The following is a 17,361-nucleotide window of genomic DNA, read 5'->3' as shown; positions in this document are numbered from 1 at the left end:
TCCTCTTCCTTCCTGCCTGACTTATCTTTTGATTTAGCCTCATCCTCACATCCCTGTATTTTCTAAATGTAATAGTACGTGTTCTACATTTTCCGTTCTTCCTGTGAATGTCTAACTTTATCTCTAATAAATGTTCTAAATACACATTCGTCTCTGGAGCCTTTGCCAATAAACGTGTCACGTAGAGAAACTATTTAGCCCTTCAAAACCTTAAAAGGGAAAATGAAAAGTGAACAAGCAATTGTCAGAAACTTGTGCAGAAACAGTGTTTGTGAGGATCAAACTCAGCAGGAAAAGAAATGTACTTGAGCAACAGAATAAATCGAGACTATTTGTTGAGTTTATGTCTTCAAACCTTTATTGCAGACATCAGCAGCTAGTAGATGCTGCTCCAAGAAAACTTTATTAAGTTCAGCCTTGAGGAGATCATTTCACCATTTCTAAGAAAACACATTTCTGACATTAAAGGCACAATCAGTGAGCCAGATGTTAACCAAAGTGAAGCCTCGTCCACCACCAACATTTAAACCACAGGACTGGAAGTTGTCTCCCTCCTACACAGAACACAGAGACACTGAGGAACCAGGCCAGAACCTAAATCCAGGATAAAGAGGTTCAGTGAATGTGGTGTTGAAGGTGTGGAGGTGGATCAGTGTGTCAGAGAAGACTCTGTAGAAGGACAGAGAGCCAGCAGGACAGTCCACATACACTGCTACTCTGTTAGAGGAGGAGGAGGAGGAGGAGGAGAGAGGGAGGACTGTTATTCTGTTATTGTGACAGACGTAACGATCATCACTATCAGAGCAGCTCAGACTCCAGGACTGATCATTCCATCCAAACAGACAGTCATCACTGCCTCCTCTCCTTCTGATTCCTCTGTAACTCACTGATATATAAACTCCTCCTCTCCACTCGACCTCCCAGTAACAGCAACCAGTCAGACCATTTCTACACATCAGCTGAGGCAAGCGGTCAAATCTCTCTGGATGATCAGGATATGGCTGCTTCTCTCTCACACGTGTCACCTTCCTGTTGTTGTCAGACAGTTTGAGGTTTCTGTGTGCTGTGTTTGTGTCCAGTGTGAGTTCACAGAAATCTGATGGAGAGAACGAGACACAACACAGCAGCAGTTTATCATCAGACACATCTGAAGGTTTATTCTTTGTTTGTGTGCTGATGTTGTTCATTTCTATAAAGTTTAATGATGATGCATTTAGTCAGTAATGTTTGAATGAATAAATACCACAACTATCAACTTTGTATTAAGAGAAACTGACTGTGTGCTGTTTTGTCATCATGAGTCAGATTGAATCCACACTTACACTTCCTCACACCAGGTTTTAACCTCTGCTCTCCACCATGGTCCACCCTGGAGGAAGAAACACAGTCAGAGTGATTTTCTATCCAACATGAGTCCTAACTGCTGTTCAACATGAAGCAGTGTTCCTCAGTTTGTCAGTGTGACAGAAAAACAGGCTGAAACTTAATTATCTCCAAGATTCTTTCACTGTCTGAGATTAAAAGACCTAAAGAAAAAGAACATGAAGATGAAGAAAACAAATAATATGAGAGGAGAATGTCCAGAATGTCCTCTGCATGTTGTCCCCCAAAATACAGTTTGACCAGCATTCAAATAATGAACAACTAAGCTGTTTCCAGACTGTTCTCAGACCAGTCTGACCACCGGATTCAACTTGTATTCTGTAATTTATATGTCAGAAACAGAGGATCTGATCTGGTCTGGTGATTGAGCATGCAATATTCAGTGTGTTAGTAATTTTCTGCATTCTGGAGACTGGTGAAAATTTTATACAAAGGGAAGCACAAAGTGCAGGTGGCAAGTGACAATTCAGAATATAAAAATTAAATTGAATAATACAGCCGCTGTGTGTGCTTTACAATTTATGTTACACCGACCTGAGAGTGTCCAGTCTCCAGTGTGGATCCTCCAATCCAGCAGACAGCAGCTTCACCCCTGAGTCTCCTGGATGATTGTAGCTCAGGTCCAGCTCTCTCAGATGGGAGGGGTTGGAGCTCAGAGCTGAGGCCAGAGAAGCACAGCCTTCCTCTGTGATCAGACAGCCTGACAGACTGGAATCAGGAAAACATCATAAACTCTGTGTTTTAGTAAATCATGCCAGCAGGAAATTCCTACAAACCATTTTCACTAACATGAACGTAAAACCAGATGATGAGGATTTAAAACAAACAGCTTATTACTGACCTGAGAGTTTCCAATGTACAGTGTGGACTCTCGAGTCCAGCAGACAGCAGCTTCACACCTGAATCCTGCAGGTTGTTGTTACTCAGGTCCAGCTCTGTCAGACTAGAGGACTGGGAGCTGAGAGCTGAGGACAGAGCTTCACAGCTTCTCTCTGAGAGGTTACAGTCACTCAACCTGAAAAAGGATTAGCAATGAACACAAACTAAATGATTTATTTGTCAAATATAAAATTAAGCATTTTTGAAATTACACATGCATATCTCCACCTACAGAGCTTTGTTGGAGGCTTTGACCACTGGCAGCAGCCTCAGAAGAGCCTCCTCTGAAGCAGAGTATTTCTTCAGGTCAAACACGTCCAGATCATTTTCTGATGACAGTAAGATGAAGCCCAGAGCTGACCACTGAGCAGGAGAGAGTTTATCTGTGGAGAGACTTCCTGAACTCAGGGACTGTTGGATCTGCTCCACTAGAGAACGATCATTCAGTTCATTCAGACAGTGGAACAGATTGATGCTTCTCTCTGGAGACAGATTCTCACTGATCTTCTTCTTGATGTACTCAACTGTTTTCTGATTGGTCTGTGAGCTACTTCCTGTCTGCGTCAGCAGACCTCGTAGGAGAGTCAGATTGGTCTGCAGTGAAAGACCCAGGAGGAAGCGAAGAAACAAGTCCAGGTGTCCATTTGGACTCTGTAAGGCCTTGTCCACAGCACTCTGGTAGAGATGTGTAAGTTTAAGTTTGTCTCTGAAGACTTTAGACAGCCGGGAGGTTGATTGTTCTTCTGCCAGCAGATTGACACCAGAGTTGATGAAGGTCAGATGGACATGAAGAGCAGCCAGAAACTCCTGAACGCTCAGATGGACGAAGCAGAACACCTTGTCCTGGTACAGCCCTCTCTCCTCTTTAAAGATCTGTGTGAACACTCCTGAGTACACTGAGGCTGCTCTGATATCGATGCCACACTCTGTCAGGTCTGATTCATAGAAGATCAGGTTGCCTTTCTGCAGCTGCTCAAAAGCCAGTTTTCCCAGAGACTCAATCATCTTCCTGCTCGCTGGACTCCAGTGCTGATCTGTCTCAGCTCCTACATCATACTTGGTGTTCTTCAGTTTGGACTGAACCACCAGGAAGTGGATGTACATCTCAGTCAGGGTCTTGGGAAGCTCTCCTCCCTCTCTGGTCTCCAACACCTCCTCCAGAACTGTAGCAGTGATCCAGCAGAAGACTGGGATGTGGCACATGATGTGGAGGCTTCGTGATGTCTTGATGTGGGAGATGATTCTGCTGGCCTGCTCCTCATCTCTGAATCTCTTCCTGAAGTACTCCTCCTTCTGTGGGTCAGTGAACCCTCTGACCTCTGTCACCATGTCAACACACTCAGGAGGGATCTGATTGGCTGCTGCAGGTCGTGTGGTTATCCAGAGGCGAGCAGAGGGAAGCAGGTTCCCCCTGATGAGGTTTGTCAGCAGCACATCCACTGAGGTGGACTCTGTAACATCAGTCAGGACCTCATTGTTGTGGAAGTCCAGAGGAAGTCGACACTCATCCAGACCGTCAAAGATGAACACAACCTGGAACTCTTCAAAGCTGCAGATTCCTGCTTCTTTGGTTTCAGTAAAGAAGTGATGAACAAGTTCCACCAAGCTGTACTTTTTCTCTTTCAGCACATTCAGCTCTCTGAAAGTGAATGGAAATGTGAACTGTATGTCCTGGTTGGCTTTGTCTTCAGCCCAGTCCAGAGTGAACTTCTGTGTTAAGACTGTTTTCCCAATGCCAGCCACTCCCTTTGTCATCACTGTTCTGATTGGTTCATCTCTTCCAGGTGAGGCTTTAAAGATGTCTTCTTGTCTGATGGTTGTTTCTGGTCTGGCTGGTTTCCTGGATGCTGTTTCAATCTGTCTGACCTCATGTTCATCATTGACCTCTGCAGTCCCTCCCTCTGTGATGTAGAGCTCTGTGTAGATCTGGTTCAGAAGGGTTGGGTTTCCTGCTTTAGCAATCCCCTCAAACACACACTGGAACTTCTTCTTCAGGTTAGACTTGAGTTTACGTCGGCACACTGCAGCAACAGTTCCTGAATGAAGAAAGAAGAAATGTGATTAATAAGTGGATGCTACAGTAAATCTGATAAATGTAAACTTTAAGACATCAAGATGGTATTTATTTTCCTCCTCCATGAAATCTCTTCAGCTCATCAGCTGTGAACAGTTTCTGAGTTTCAGCCCAGAAGAATTCATAGATCTGATCCAAATGTGTGCATCATATTAACAGCAGAGTTTGAAATGGAAACTTCTCCCATGTTGCCTCCATTTCCTCTTTCCATCATGTTAAATCTGTTCAAATCCTCTTACTGCTCTGCAGACGCTCAGCCAGCTCCTCCTGCTTCATTCTCCTCAGGAAGTGCAGTGTGATCTTCAGAAATGCCTCTCTGCTGCTCCTCCTCTGCTCCTCCTCCTCACCGTCCAACAACTCCTCATCTTCCCTCTCTAAGCATTCTGGGTAATCTGGACTCAGAACTCTCTGGAACTTGCTGAGCTTGTACATTTACACACCATAAATATGGAGTCCAGGTCTGTTTGATGCTGCTGGGCAGACTGACCACTGGGAACCTCTGAGCTCTGCTGATCAACTCTGTGAAGTAGAGCAGAAGCAGAACAGACTACTTAACTGCCTGATAAAGACATAATACCCATTGGATGACAGGAAATCCCTCCATTAAAATGTTTACCTAGGACAAGCTGATGGGTGTCATATGATCTGAATACAACAGGTCGATACATATACCCATCTCTCTTTTTAATTTGAATCCTGAACAGTGTGTTTCTGTTTGACGACGTGATCACATTGAGTGTATTTATATAATCCTGTAGTAAGAAACTTAATCACAGCCCTCATAAAAGATGCAGGTTGGGCTGTTAACCCTTCCTGTGAGTTCTAATGAAATGAGGAAAGTTGTTAAATGTGGAATATAAATTATGACTTTGTTCCCAGATTTTATTTTGTAATCTGAGATTTGTGAATGTGGATCCTGATTTGAAAAACTGCATGAAGGAGCTAATTTATCATCCACTTTCAGTGTTCTTACACATTCTCAAACCTGCATCCAGCTGTTTGTGGATTTTAACCATGCGGATGAGCAGTTGGTCACTTTCCTCCGCAGGAACCGTGGCGTCACATTTACGTTTAGACGCCATGTTTACCTGAATAAACTTATAATCTTCCACAAATACTAAATTAACTCAGAACTTCAGCTATTCCGCGCGTTGCCACAACTTTAACTCACTTTCGGCTCCTGCTGAAATACCTCCGTGTGGTACAACTGCTGGTAACTTTGGTTCCACCTTTGGGAGTGTGTTTTTCTTCTTCTTCTTCTTCTTCTTCTTCTTCTTTAATGGCGGATTGCAAACAACTTTTAAGTGCATACCGCTACCTGCTGTACTGGAGTGTGTAACATCATATCACTCAGCTATCAACCTCAATAAGGTGCTCTCATATTCTGCTCACCAACCCAGTGTCTTTAAGAAATTTAAATAATGCCTTCCTGGTGATTCTTACACCCTTTTCTTCTCCTTCTGTTCCCAACACCCCCATCAGATTCCATTCCCGCCCTGCTTCCTGAACCCTATCTTGAAATATCTGTCTTTCCAACTCAAACAATATGCAAATGACATGTTCAACATTTTCTTTAAGCCCACAGTTTTCACACTTTTCACTCTTCCTTTCCCCCAATAAAACCAAGGTGCCACTCAGTCCTGTGTGATCTACTCTCAGTCTTGTCATAATAATTTCCTCCAGCCTGCTCCTTTCGCTATAATTTTTATTACTGACAGACTTTTGTATTTTAAGGTAACTCCTTCCTTTCCTGTCTTCCTCCCACCATTTCTGCCATATTTCAGTATCTTTCTTCTTAATGGCTGTTTTTCCTTTTCCTTTTCCTAGAGGTATTTGAACTGTTATTTCCTTTTGTAATGCCTCTTTTGCTAGTTTGTCTGCAATCTCATTTCCATTTACTCCCTCATGAGCTGGCACCCAGCAAAAGTGAACATCTATCCCTCCCCGATGTAATCTTAATAAGCTGTGAAACATTTCTATCAGCAGGTCTTCTCTGACAGATGTCATTGGCTGAATGCTTTTAATAACTGCTAAGGAGTCTGTGCATAATATCACCCTATCAGGTCTGACCTCTTCAACCCACTGTAATGCTATAATAACTGTATGCTGAATATACAGATAGCCTATCTGATCATCGTTTTGAGATATTTATTTTGAATTCTGGTATATTTATTCCAATTCCCACACATTCCTGTTTGTTTTTAGATCCATCTGTATAGATTTTTAGATAATTATGGAAACTGTTTCTCAGATAGCTGCTAGTCCGTATTCCCACTTCCTCTTTTCTTTTCCAGTATACTAAGATCTGTTTTTACGTCTGGATAGAGCCAAGGTGGAATGTTACTGACTGGATTGGGTGTGGTGAAATCTAATGCTTCCATTCCATATTCCCTGACTCTCTTTTCCCCCGTCCATCCAAACCCATGCCCCCGAAACTTGAAATATTCCCAACAATCCTTTGTTATCTCCTTTGCAGGGTTTTCTTTCCCACTTCCTTTCAATCTGACCCAATATGCTAGCGCTAGTTTCTCTCTTCTTAACTCCAGTGGTGTCTCTCCAGCTTCTATGAGTATTGTGTTAATGGGAGTTGTCTTAATGGCTCCAATGCATATCTGTAAAGCTCTGTATTGTAATTTATTTATTTTTTCCAATAATGTTTTTGCTGCTGCATCATATACTATGCAACCATAATCTATTGATGACCTCATGCATGCTCTATATATGTCAATTAGTGACTGTTTATCTGCACCCCAGTCATCCCGCCACCGCTCTCAGTAAATTAATAACTTGTTTGCATTTAGTTTCCAATTGCTTTATGTGTGTTTTCCATGTGTATTTACTATCAAACCACAATCCCAAATACTTAAATTCATTTACTTTTTCCATTGGCTGCTGATATAGAAAAAGCTTTTCTACATGACACTTTCGCTTGTTTGTGAACACCATATAACAGGATTTGCTTGTTGATATTTTAAATGACCACTTCTCTACTTTCCCTATTGCTTTTTCTAATGTTCTCTAACACATATGTCTCATTTCTTCCTCTCATCCATACGGCCCCATCATCTGCATATAACGCTGATTTGATGTGTCCATCTAAATCTGAAAATATATCATTAATCATAATGTTGAATAATATAGGGCTAATTGCGCTCCCCTGGGGAATTATTTACCTTAAACTCTCTTCTGATCCAACCTTTACTCTAATTTTCCTATCTGTTAAAAAGTCTAGTATCCAGTTATAAATCCTTCCTTCAAACCCCATTCTATTTAGTTTAATAAGTAGTCCTTCCCTCCACATAGTATCATATGCCTTCTCAATGTCAAAATACACTATTATCATCAGCTCTTTCATTTTCAGTGCCTTTTCTACCTCATTACTTACTCTAACGAGAGCATCTGTTGTGGAGCAACCTTTCCGAAATCCATTTTGTATATTACTCAGTAGTCCTCTCTGTTCCATTACATGTGATAACCTACGAACTATTATCCTCTCCATCCATTTGCATAAGTGAGATGTCAGAGCTATGGGTCTATAATGCTCCTGGTAATAATCCTGGTAATAATTACCAGGAGTCTTTACCAGGTTTGCTAAACGGTAGTATAACTGCACTTTTCCAACTTCTCGGTATTATTCCATCCTTCCATATTTTATTGAACAGTCTTAACACTAGCTTATTTGACCCTACTGGCAGCTGTCGGAACATGGCATAACATAACTGGTCTTGTCCTGGGGCTGTATATCCCGTGACAAGCAGAGCTATATATTCTGTTATTGTAAAATCCACATCTAAAGTTGTTGTACCATCCTCCCTCTTCAGCTTCACATCCTTATTTTCTCTGAGTGCCAGGTCTTTCTGTTGCTTATGAATATCCATAAGGTGATCACCACTATGCACAGCCGCAAAAGCCCTACCCAACATCTCTGTCTTTTCATAGTCTGACCACCGTCTTTCCTCCATCTATCAAAGCTGCAACGCTTTCCCACTCATTCTTTTAAACATAGACCATATATCCCCTAACTCTACTCCTCTACCTATGGTGGAACAGAACTCTCTCCAAATTTTCTTTTTGGTTAACTTAATTGTCCTACGTGCCACTGTCCTTTTCCTTTGAAAATCCAAAACACTCTCTTGTGATAAATTCTTCTTTAATGTTTTAAAGGCTTTGTTTCGTTCTTTTACAGCTCTGCTACACTCATTCCACCAGGGGACCACTTTCTTCCTGCCCTTTGTTGTTCTTTTTGGAATACTTAAATGTGCTGCATTTATAATGTGTTCTGTAATTTGCTTTGTGCATTCCTCTACATCACCTTCTAACGTCACAAGGTTTGCTGACTTCGTACAACATAACCTAAATTTTTCCCAGTCTGCTTTCTCAAAGCACCATCTGTTAATTGTACTTCCTTCTAGGAAACATACATTTGTGTTAATAATAGTGAGAACTGGAAAATGGTGACTTCCTATAGTAGAACATTCATAACAAACCATTCACATGCATTTACCAAATTATCTGATACCAGTGTGATATCTAAACATGATGTTTTACCCCTGTTCACATCCATTCGTGTTCCCTGTCCATTATTAATGCAGACCAGTGATCTTTCTTCCATCATTTCTTCAATTATGTCCCCATTATTATCTGTGTGATTGCTGCCCCATAAGCTGTTGTGTGCATTGAAGTCCCCACACCATATTTCTTTCCTGTATACAGTCCCTGCCATTTCATTCAGTTTATTGATATCTAAGTTTTTGCATGGGTTATAGAAATTAATCAGTTTAATGTTTCCCTCTTTCCTTGGGCTATAGATTTCAACTATTATACATTCTGAATCTTCTGAGCTTGGGGATTCCCTGTAGGCCAACCCATCCTTGATAAAGGTGATGCACCCTCCACCAGTTTGGTTGTTACGTCTATCGTACCTTATAGAGCTAAACCCTGGTATCACATAATCTAGTCTGTCTCGTAACCAAGTTTCTTGTACACATATTGCATCTGGAACAACATCTAATTCATGAATGTACTTTTTGAATTCTTGACCATTAGCTATAAGACTTGCGTTCCACTGTAGTATGTGAAGAACCATTATAAGTGTCCTAACCCTCTGTTTGTGTATTTCCATTTTCAGTTACCGTCAACAATGCATGTATTTGATCTGCTTTGATATCTTTCATATCAAGAAGCTTTCCTGCTGCTTCTACAATAACCTTAATTCTGTCACTTTTCTTTTTCAACTGGGACGCAACATTGATGGTGTGACATATGAAACCCACTCACTATCAACGTATCATCGTCAACTTTACATTTACATACATGCTCGCAACCATTCTGTGTGTGAGCTGGAATCTGGTTTTGTGTCTGATTAACTGGTGTTATGTTTCTTTGGATAATTCCACTGGAGTTTTTGTTATTTGATCCTGCTTCTCTTACTTTCTTTAGAGCTTCTGCATATGATACTTTGTTCAATATCTTCACCTTTTGGGCTTCTCTGGCTCCTCTTTGCACTTCACATCCACCAAATGCAGCACTATGCTCTCCTCCACAGTTACAACATTTAATCTTTGCATCCTTTTCACATTTCCCATACTCGTGCTGACCTCCACATCTAGCACACCTTAGCTTTCCTTTGCACTGCTGAGCTGTGTGCCCCATCCTTTGACATTTATAGCATCTGATAGGGGGAGGGATGTATTCTCTCACGCTGTAATTTATGTATCCCATTTGGACTGACTTAGGGAGGGCTCTCTCAAATTGCACAACCACAGATAGTGTGTCTTTTAATGATCCATCTCGTTTGCTTTTTAGTCTAGTAGCCTCAACTGCTTTGCCTCCCTGAATCTCATTTTTAACATCTTCCATTGACATATTCAAAGGGACTCCTGATATAACTCCTCTAACCTTTGCTGTTGCTCCTGGGATGTGGGCCTTCATCCTTTCCCCTTGAAGTGTGGACATGCTAAGAATCTTTTCTTGTTGTTGTTTGCTGCTTGCATGTATCAGTATTCGTTTATTGTTCAAAAATCTTGCAAATTTGATTTTGCCAATCTCCTTCTCAATCGCCTTGGTAAGTTTAATTGGGTGATAGTTTCCACCATCCTGATTGAACTCAATTATAACTTTCCAATCGTTTCCTTGCACTTTCTTCGTATTCTCAGGCTTCTGTTTCTCACTCTTGCTAGCTCTCAATTTCTTGGTATTACTTCCCTCGACTTTTCCCTCTCTCTCTTTCTCTCAAGTCCCATTTCAATCTTACAGATCTGGACATCATCACTCCATCTCATCCCCATCTGAACTATTTGACATGATGTTACATTCACAGTACAGTTTATGCAGATCCGCCAACAAAGTTCGATCCTACTATGTTTTCCGGCCACCGTTCGTTCACTCTCTCCACATAGCTCAAAACCTCCACGCCTTCCCGCTCGAATACAACTTCCGCCCGCCAGGTCCTGGATCTCCCGCCTCAGAGTCTTCTTCTTCTTTTATGGTATCTTCGTCTTCTTCTTCTTCTTCTTCTTTAGAGTTTATCGGCAGCTTGCATCCATTATCGTTGCACTACCGCCATCTTCCGGCTTTATTTCCTGTCATGTCCAGTTACATCATATTCTTCCCATCATACCTATTCTTGATAAAAATAAGAAAATATTTCCTCTGCTTTGTTCATTCTCCCCACTTTCCAGTATTTCCTTCATTCCTGTCCCTATTGTTCCAACTATTCCTAACTCTTCCATCATATTTTTCCTCTGTTCTTCATATTGTCTGCAACTCAAAAACACATGCTCTATAGTTTCTGCAACCTGACCACAACCACAAAAACCAGTTGGGTGCTTCCCTATAATGTGTAATGTGCTATTCAAATTACTGTGACCTATCCTTAATCTGGTCATAACTATTTCTTCTTTTCTATTCCCTCCCCTATTCTTCACCGCCCCAACTTTACTTTGTATAGCATATAAATGTCTCCCTTTAGTTTCCATATCCCACTGATGTTGCTATTTTCTAATGCTTCTTTCCATATTATACTCTTTCTTTCAGACTTTGACAACTTAATATTTCCTTCAATACTCTCTTTTTTAACAGCTTGCTTGGCTAACTTGTCCACTCTCTCATTACCCACAATGCCAATATGAGCAGGAATCCAAGTCAATTGAATCTCATAGCATTTTTCCCTTATTCTTGTGTATATTATCAATATTGAATACAGTAAATCCTGATGACTATTAGATATACCAGTCATGAGACTGTATAAAGCTGACAATTAAAGCTTTTTTGATTTTGTTTTCCTCAATCCATTCTAGCGCCATCTTAATAGCATATAATTCAACTGCATACACACTCAGATCATTTGTGGTTCGTCTGCTTATCTCACCTCTTTGGTTGAAAATGTAAACTGCAGATCCAGTCTTTCCTGTTTCTGGATCCTTTGATCCGTCTGTATAAATCTGAATATACTCTTTATATTTAAAATCTATATGTCTATAAAATTCCGCTACCAGATCTGTACTATTACTTACTGTTTTAACTCGAAGTAATTTAAAATCAACTTCCATGGTTTCTAGCTTCCATACCGGTGTATCAGGCCATATTATAGTTGGGCAGAATTCCTTTTCATACACTCCCAATTCTCTAGCCGCCTCATCTCTACCCACCCAAAACTGAACTTTTGTGCTCTCTCCCTTTCCCAATTATCTTGTAATATTATTTTAGTTGGATGACTATCTCCATGCCCTTTTAGATTTACCCAATAATTTACAAGCAATTGTTTACGTCGGATGTTCGATGGCATTTCTCCCGCTTCCACCTGTAGAGCACACACTGGTGTTCGTTTATGGCAGATTGCAGCCATGACTTTTAAAGGTGCATACGCCACCTACTGTACCGGAGTATGTTGCATGAACTATGTTTGTTGACACAACTTCATTTCATAAAATAATTAAAATAATATTGAGAGAAAAAACTAAATCCTATTATATATATCTCTATATTTTTCAGATAATAATAATAAACCTTCAAGGCTTCACTTCCTTCCTGCCTGACTTATCTTTTGATTTAGCCTTTGTAAGGATCAAACTCAGCAGGAAAAGAAATGTACTTGAGCAACAGAATAAATAAGAATATTTGTTGAGTTTTTGTCTTCAAACCTTTATTGAAATAAATGAGAAGCTCTGCAGCCATCAGCAGCTACTAGATGCTGCTCCAAGAAAACTTTATTAAAGTGAAAATCAGAGTCAACACAGTTTGTACACAACAAGTTCAGCCCTGAGATCATTTCACCATTTCTAAGAAAACACATTTCTGACATTAAAGGCACAATCAGTGAGCCAGATGTTAACCAAAGTGAAGCCTCGTCCACCACCAACATTTAAACCACAGGACTGGAAGTTGTCTCCCTCCTACACAGAACACAGAGACACTGAGGAGGAACCAGAGGACCAGGACCTAAATCCAGGATAAAGAGGTTCAGTGAATGTGGTGTTGAAGGTGTGGAGGTGGATCAGTGTGTCAGAGGAGACTCTGTAGAAGGACAGAGTGCCAGCAGGACAGTCCACATACACTGCTGCTCTGTTAGAGGAGGAGGAGGAGGAGGAGCAGAGAGGGAGGACCGTTTCTCTCTTATTGTGACAGACAGTGTAACGACCATCAGAGCAGAACAGACTCCAGGACTGATCATTCAATCCAAACACACAGTCTTTACTGTCTCCTCTCCTGCTGATTCCTCTGTAACTCACTGATATATAAACTCCTCCTCTCCACTCGACCTCCCAGTAACAGCGACCAGTCAGACCATTTCTACACAGCAGCTGAGGCCAGAAGTCAAATCTCTCTGGATGATCAGGATATGGCTGCTTCTCTCTCACATGTGTCACCTTCCTGTTGTTGTCAGACAGTTTGAGGTTTCTGTGTGCTGTGTTTGTGTCCAGTGTGAGTTCACAGAGATCTGATGGAGAGAACGAGACACAACACAGCAGCAGTTTATCATCAGACATATCTGAAGGTTTATTCTTTGTTTGTGTGCTGATGTTGTTCATTTCTATAAAGTTTAATGATGATGCATTTAGTCAGTAATGTTTGAATGAATAAATACCACAACTATCAGCTTTGTATTAAGAGAAACTGACTGTGTGCTGTTTTGTCATCATGAGTCAGATTGAATCCACACTTACACTTCCTCACATCAGGTTTTAACCTCTGCTCTCCACCATGGTCCACCCTGGAGGAAGAAACACAGTCAGAGTGATTTTCTATCCAACATGAGTCCTAACTGCTGTTCAACATGAAGCAGTGTTCCTCAGTTTGTCAGTGTGACAGAGAAACAGGCAGAAACTCATCTGTGTCAACTGTCTCCAGGATTCTTTCACTGTCTGAGAAAAGGACCTGAAGAAGAAGACAACTAATATGAGAGCAGGATGTCAAATATTGTCCTCTGCATGTTGTCCCGCTAAATAAACAGTTTGACCAGCATTCACACATGAACAACTAAACTGTTTCCAGACTGTTCTCAGATCAGATTCAACTTGTATTGAGTAATTTCTGTCAGAAACAGAGGGTCTGAGGACAGAGAGGCCACATGATGTACAGATTGTAAAGCTTTGAGACAAGTTTGTGATTTTGCACTTAATAAAACTGACTTGGGAATTTCATATCAATAAAGGACTGTATTTCACAGAGACAGATGAGGCTAAATGATGAAGTTAACAGAGAATAAAGGCACCGAGAAGGTGTTTCTCTCAGCAGCAAATAATTATATGCATCTAAATGTGCGCATTTGTTTTTGTAGTGGACCTAAATTTATTAGTTATTCATTTTAATAAATTTATGAGAATTGATACCCAATTATGAATTTTTAAGATTCATAAAATCAAAATTTCCTCGTTAAGGGCACCACCGGAGTTGTTATAATCCTAGAGTCTCCGGACCTCTAGGTAGTTTTGAATAATTATACAATTATTACTAGTGATCAGTTAGTTAATAATCGCTCAATTATCTTAAATCAGTCAGTCAGTCTCATATCTAAAGGGTCAATTCTCTTGGCAGGAACTATAAATAGGCAACACACACAGCTCTTGATTATATTACAGTGAATTTATTCTCTAACTAAGGTGATAAAAAGATGGTTGGATACAGGGAACGAACATTTGCTGAACAATGAGCCTGGAGGTTCGATTGTGGGAAGCATTTGACTCATACGGCATAGAAGAACTAATGAAAGTAAACTAATGCTATAATTTAGGAGTTAAAATGGACATCTGATCACAGAACGTGTGTTAAGTCTTACTGCTTGTCGACAGCCTGCTTTTGGCCTGTTGCACGGGTCCCATGCTAGCTGCCGATCCTGGCTTTTTGCTAGGGATTCTCCAGGGTTCTCCGTGTCTGATTGAAACGTCTCCTCCGTCTGGCAATTCGGCTGTTTGCAGGTTTCCTTCGTTGCAGTTGGCGAGACCACGTGGCTTGGTCTGACCTCGGTGAAGTTGGCTTCGATGAAAAAGGCTTAAAATGGAACTTGGTCGTTCCTGAATTAGTCCAGTGTAACTTAACGGACTGATAACTTTAACAAACAAAAGAAATAAAGAAAATAAAACAAACTGAAGGCAGATCGATGTCGCGGCACTTCAGGTGTGTAGCTTCAGGCGAACAAAGGCCTGTTTGTTTCGCTGGCCGAGTCTGGGCGTGTTGCCTGGCGAGGCACGCTGCTCGTGCCGAAGCATCCAGAGCGAGAGAAGGGAAGAGACTAGCGAGCAGGTCGCGTGTCGCTCTTTTGTTGCCTGGGGCGTGGTTCCCCAGGGGGCGTCTCAGGTTTCCCCAGGAACTGCCTTTCAAAACTTAACATCTAAAGAAAAGAAATCTATTTGCACGTATTATAATCAAATATTTTCCACAATCGAACCTCAATGGTTGAACGGTTGTACTGTTCTAAGCATTTGGTAACAGGAAACAATTGTCACATTATTGGTCAGTATTTTTACACATTTAACGGCATTTCCGACGAGGGCATGTAATACTTATTTCGTCCACTTGGGGGAGCTCAGGTTACATGAGGAAAGCTTGGATTAAATCAAAGATCGTCTCTCCTTAGGAACCGGGGAATTTGTTGATTCATCCTTAAATTCAAGCTGGCGATTAAGAGTATAGTAAAACATTTCTTTGTCATCATTTCTAAAGGGATTTTGTAAGAAAGTATTATGAACAAGCATTGATTACATTAGATGGAGTGTAGTGCTGAAAATAAAAACACTGCACAAGTAACTTCTTTTCAGCACTAATATCAACAACAGATAGCAACAACAGTTAACATAACTACTCAAATAGAGGCAAACATAATCAGGTAACCAAAGGTTTAATTAAACTTAATTAGATGCTTTGAGTCTTTTGGAGATTGCAGTCCTTTTACATTGAAAGTTCAGTGTCCTGGACAATGTCACACTTAGGTGAGACAAGGAGTATCCTTTTGATGTGGTAATAAAACAAAGAATAAGGTCAGTTTCCACGGAAACGTGTGTGGTGGGGCCAGTTTTGATAGGCTGTTCAGGGAGATGCCAATGGCTGGCTCGTGTCCCTTTGTCAGTTTAACAGTCAGGCCCCGCGTTATCAGCTTTGGAATCAAAAAGGTGCCAGTTTCATGGTCGGGATAGCACTTAGAGAAAGCAACTTTGACCCCTCCCCTTCTTCTCTGGGGAGGAGAAAGGAATTTAAGGTAGCTCCACATTCATTCAATATAAAATGCACAAATCCACATCGTTGTTCACTACATTTTGCTTTAGATCAGGGGTATTCAATTAGATTTCAAAGAGGTCTAGTTAGAGAAAATTTCCTGAAGCAAAGGTCCGGAACATCAAAACGACGAACTTGCGTTATCATTCAGTACTATAACCTATAGTTGTATCAACACATGTTTTGGACTGTCAAATCAAATAATATTTCAGTCAGTTTTCACATCAAACTGGAGGGATAATAAATAATAACTATTCAAATAATAAATTCTAAATTTAAGTAAACTAAAGTGCCTAATTTTTAGAAAAAATGTAATAAAAAGTGTAGCTTGAAGTGATGAAGTGTAGTCTTAACCAATTTTATAATAAACACACAAATGAACAGCTGTAATGCCTCCTCTTCTCTTTCATTTCCTCTTACAGAGCTACCACTTTCCTACTTTCTGTTGTTCAGTGAGAAACGTGAGCTCCAGCTAGCATATTGGAGATCTATGAGATATTCTGGTTTTGAACTGCCCGTGGGAGGAATGTACATGTAAAAATCAGTACATTCTTGATTAAAAGTCATGTGAAATCTCTTTTATCTTTCGTCTCCTCAATTCGTGTGTTTCCAAAACGTCTCTGGTGAATCTCGCGGACTCGACTCGCAAGCATCGGTATGCACAGATTTGATTGGCTGAGCAGCGTCACATGAGACGATTGGAGCACATGCGATTGGTCTGTGAGTTTCCTGGTCCTCTAAACCAGTACAGTAAATGCTAGAAAAGCTGCGCGGGTTAAAATAGAAACGCTCCGTCACGAGGTAGTAAGTCTCAATAATAAATGTGCTGTAGGTCGGCGGTCCGCCTATTAGTGACCTCTGCTTTAAATATTTAACAATTGTATTTATAATTAACAAAACACTAGTGTTTACAGTGTTGGACAAACCACTTGGAAAATGTAGTGAGCCAAGCTACCAGTTAACTCTACATTAAATTAAGCTTCACTACACTGAAGCTACAACCAGGAGAAACATAGCAAGCTCAGCTACAGCAACATGGCAAAAGTCCTTTTTTGTTTATATTAAACCAACTTCATTCTAGAGTAGCAAAAGAATAAAGACCTGCTCCAAACAGTAACAACGTGAGAGATCTAAATCAGACAGAAACGCCCAAATATTACAACAAAATGTATTTCCTCACAAACTGAGAACCAGTGGAAAAACATTGTTACTTTAATAGATGTGCTGCTTGTCAAAAAAGCATGACATTTTCAATGTATGATTTATTTTGATAGATACACAAAAAAGTATTGTCAGCCACTGATTGTGCAAGTTCT

At 40.6% G+C, this 17,361-nt stretch overlaps 2 protein-coding genes across 2 annotated transcripts in view; both read right to left on the bottom strand.

The window, feature by feature from the left end:
• Positions 1–362: 362 nt before the first annotated feature.
• LOC119909379 (NLR family CARD domain-containing protein 3-like) overlaps positions 363–17,361 on the bottom strand; it is a 55,938-nt gene continuing 38,939 nt past the window's right edge. The window contains exons 8-12 of the mRNA XM_038727585.1: positions 2,495–4,274; positions 2,225–2,398; positions 1,918–2,091; positions 1,323–1,369; positions 363–1,096 (exon numbers count right to left, since the gene is read on the bottom strand). Of these exons, the coding sequence (XP_038583513.1) occupies positions 555–1,096; positions 1,323–1,369; positions 1,918–2,091; positions 2,225–2,398; positions 2,495–4,274 (2,717 nt within the window). The 3' untranslated portion in view covers positions 363–554. The remainder of the gene's footprint in view (positions 1,097–1,322; positions 1,370–1,917; positions 2,092–2,224; positions 2,399–2,494; positions 4,275–17,361) is intronic.
• Positions 12,458–17,250, bottom strand: LOC119909303 (stonustoxin subunit beta-like). The gene is made up of 3 exons (XM_038727471.1): positions 17,230–17,250; positions 13,501–13,594; positions 12,458–13,274 (listed from the first exon to the last, which is right to left on the bottom strand). The coding sequence occupies exons 1-3, from the start codon at positions 17,248–17,250 to the stop codon at positions 12,730–12,732; spliced, it is 660 nt and encodes a 219-aa protein (XP_038583399.1). The 3' UTR covers positions 12,458–12,729.

The sequence above is a fragment of the Micropterus salmoides genome, unplaced genomic scaffold (genome assembly GCF_014851395.1).
Source record: "Micropterus salmoides isolate LMB-PRFRI ecotype aquatic unplaced genomic scaffold, ASM1485139v1 Ms_hic_scaffold_18, whole genome shotgun sequence".
Taxonomy (NCBI): Eukaryota; Metazoa; Chordata; class Actinopteri; order Centrarchiformes; family Centrarchidae; genus Micropterus; species Micropterus salmoides.
This window is presented reverse-complemented; position numbering and strand designations above follow the sequence as displayed.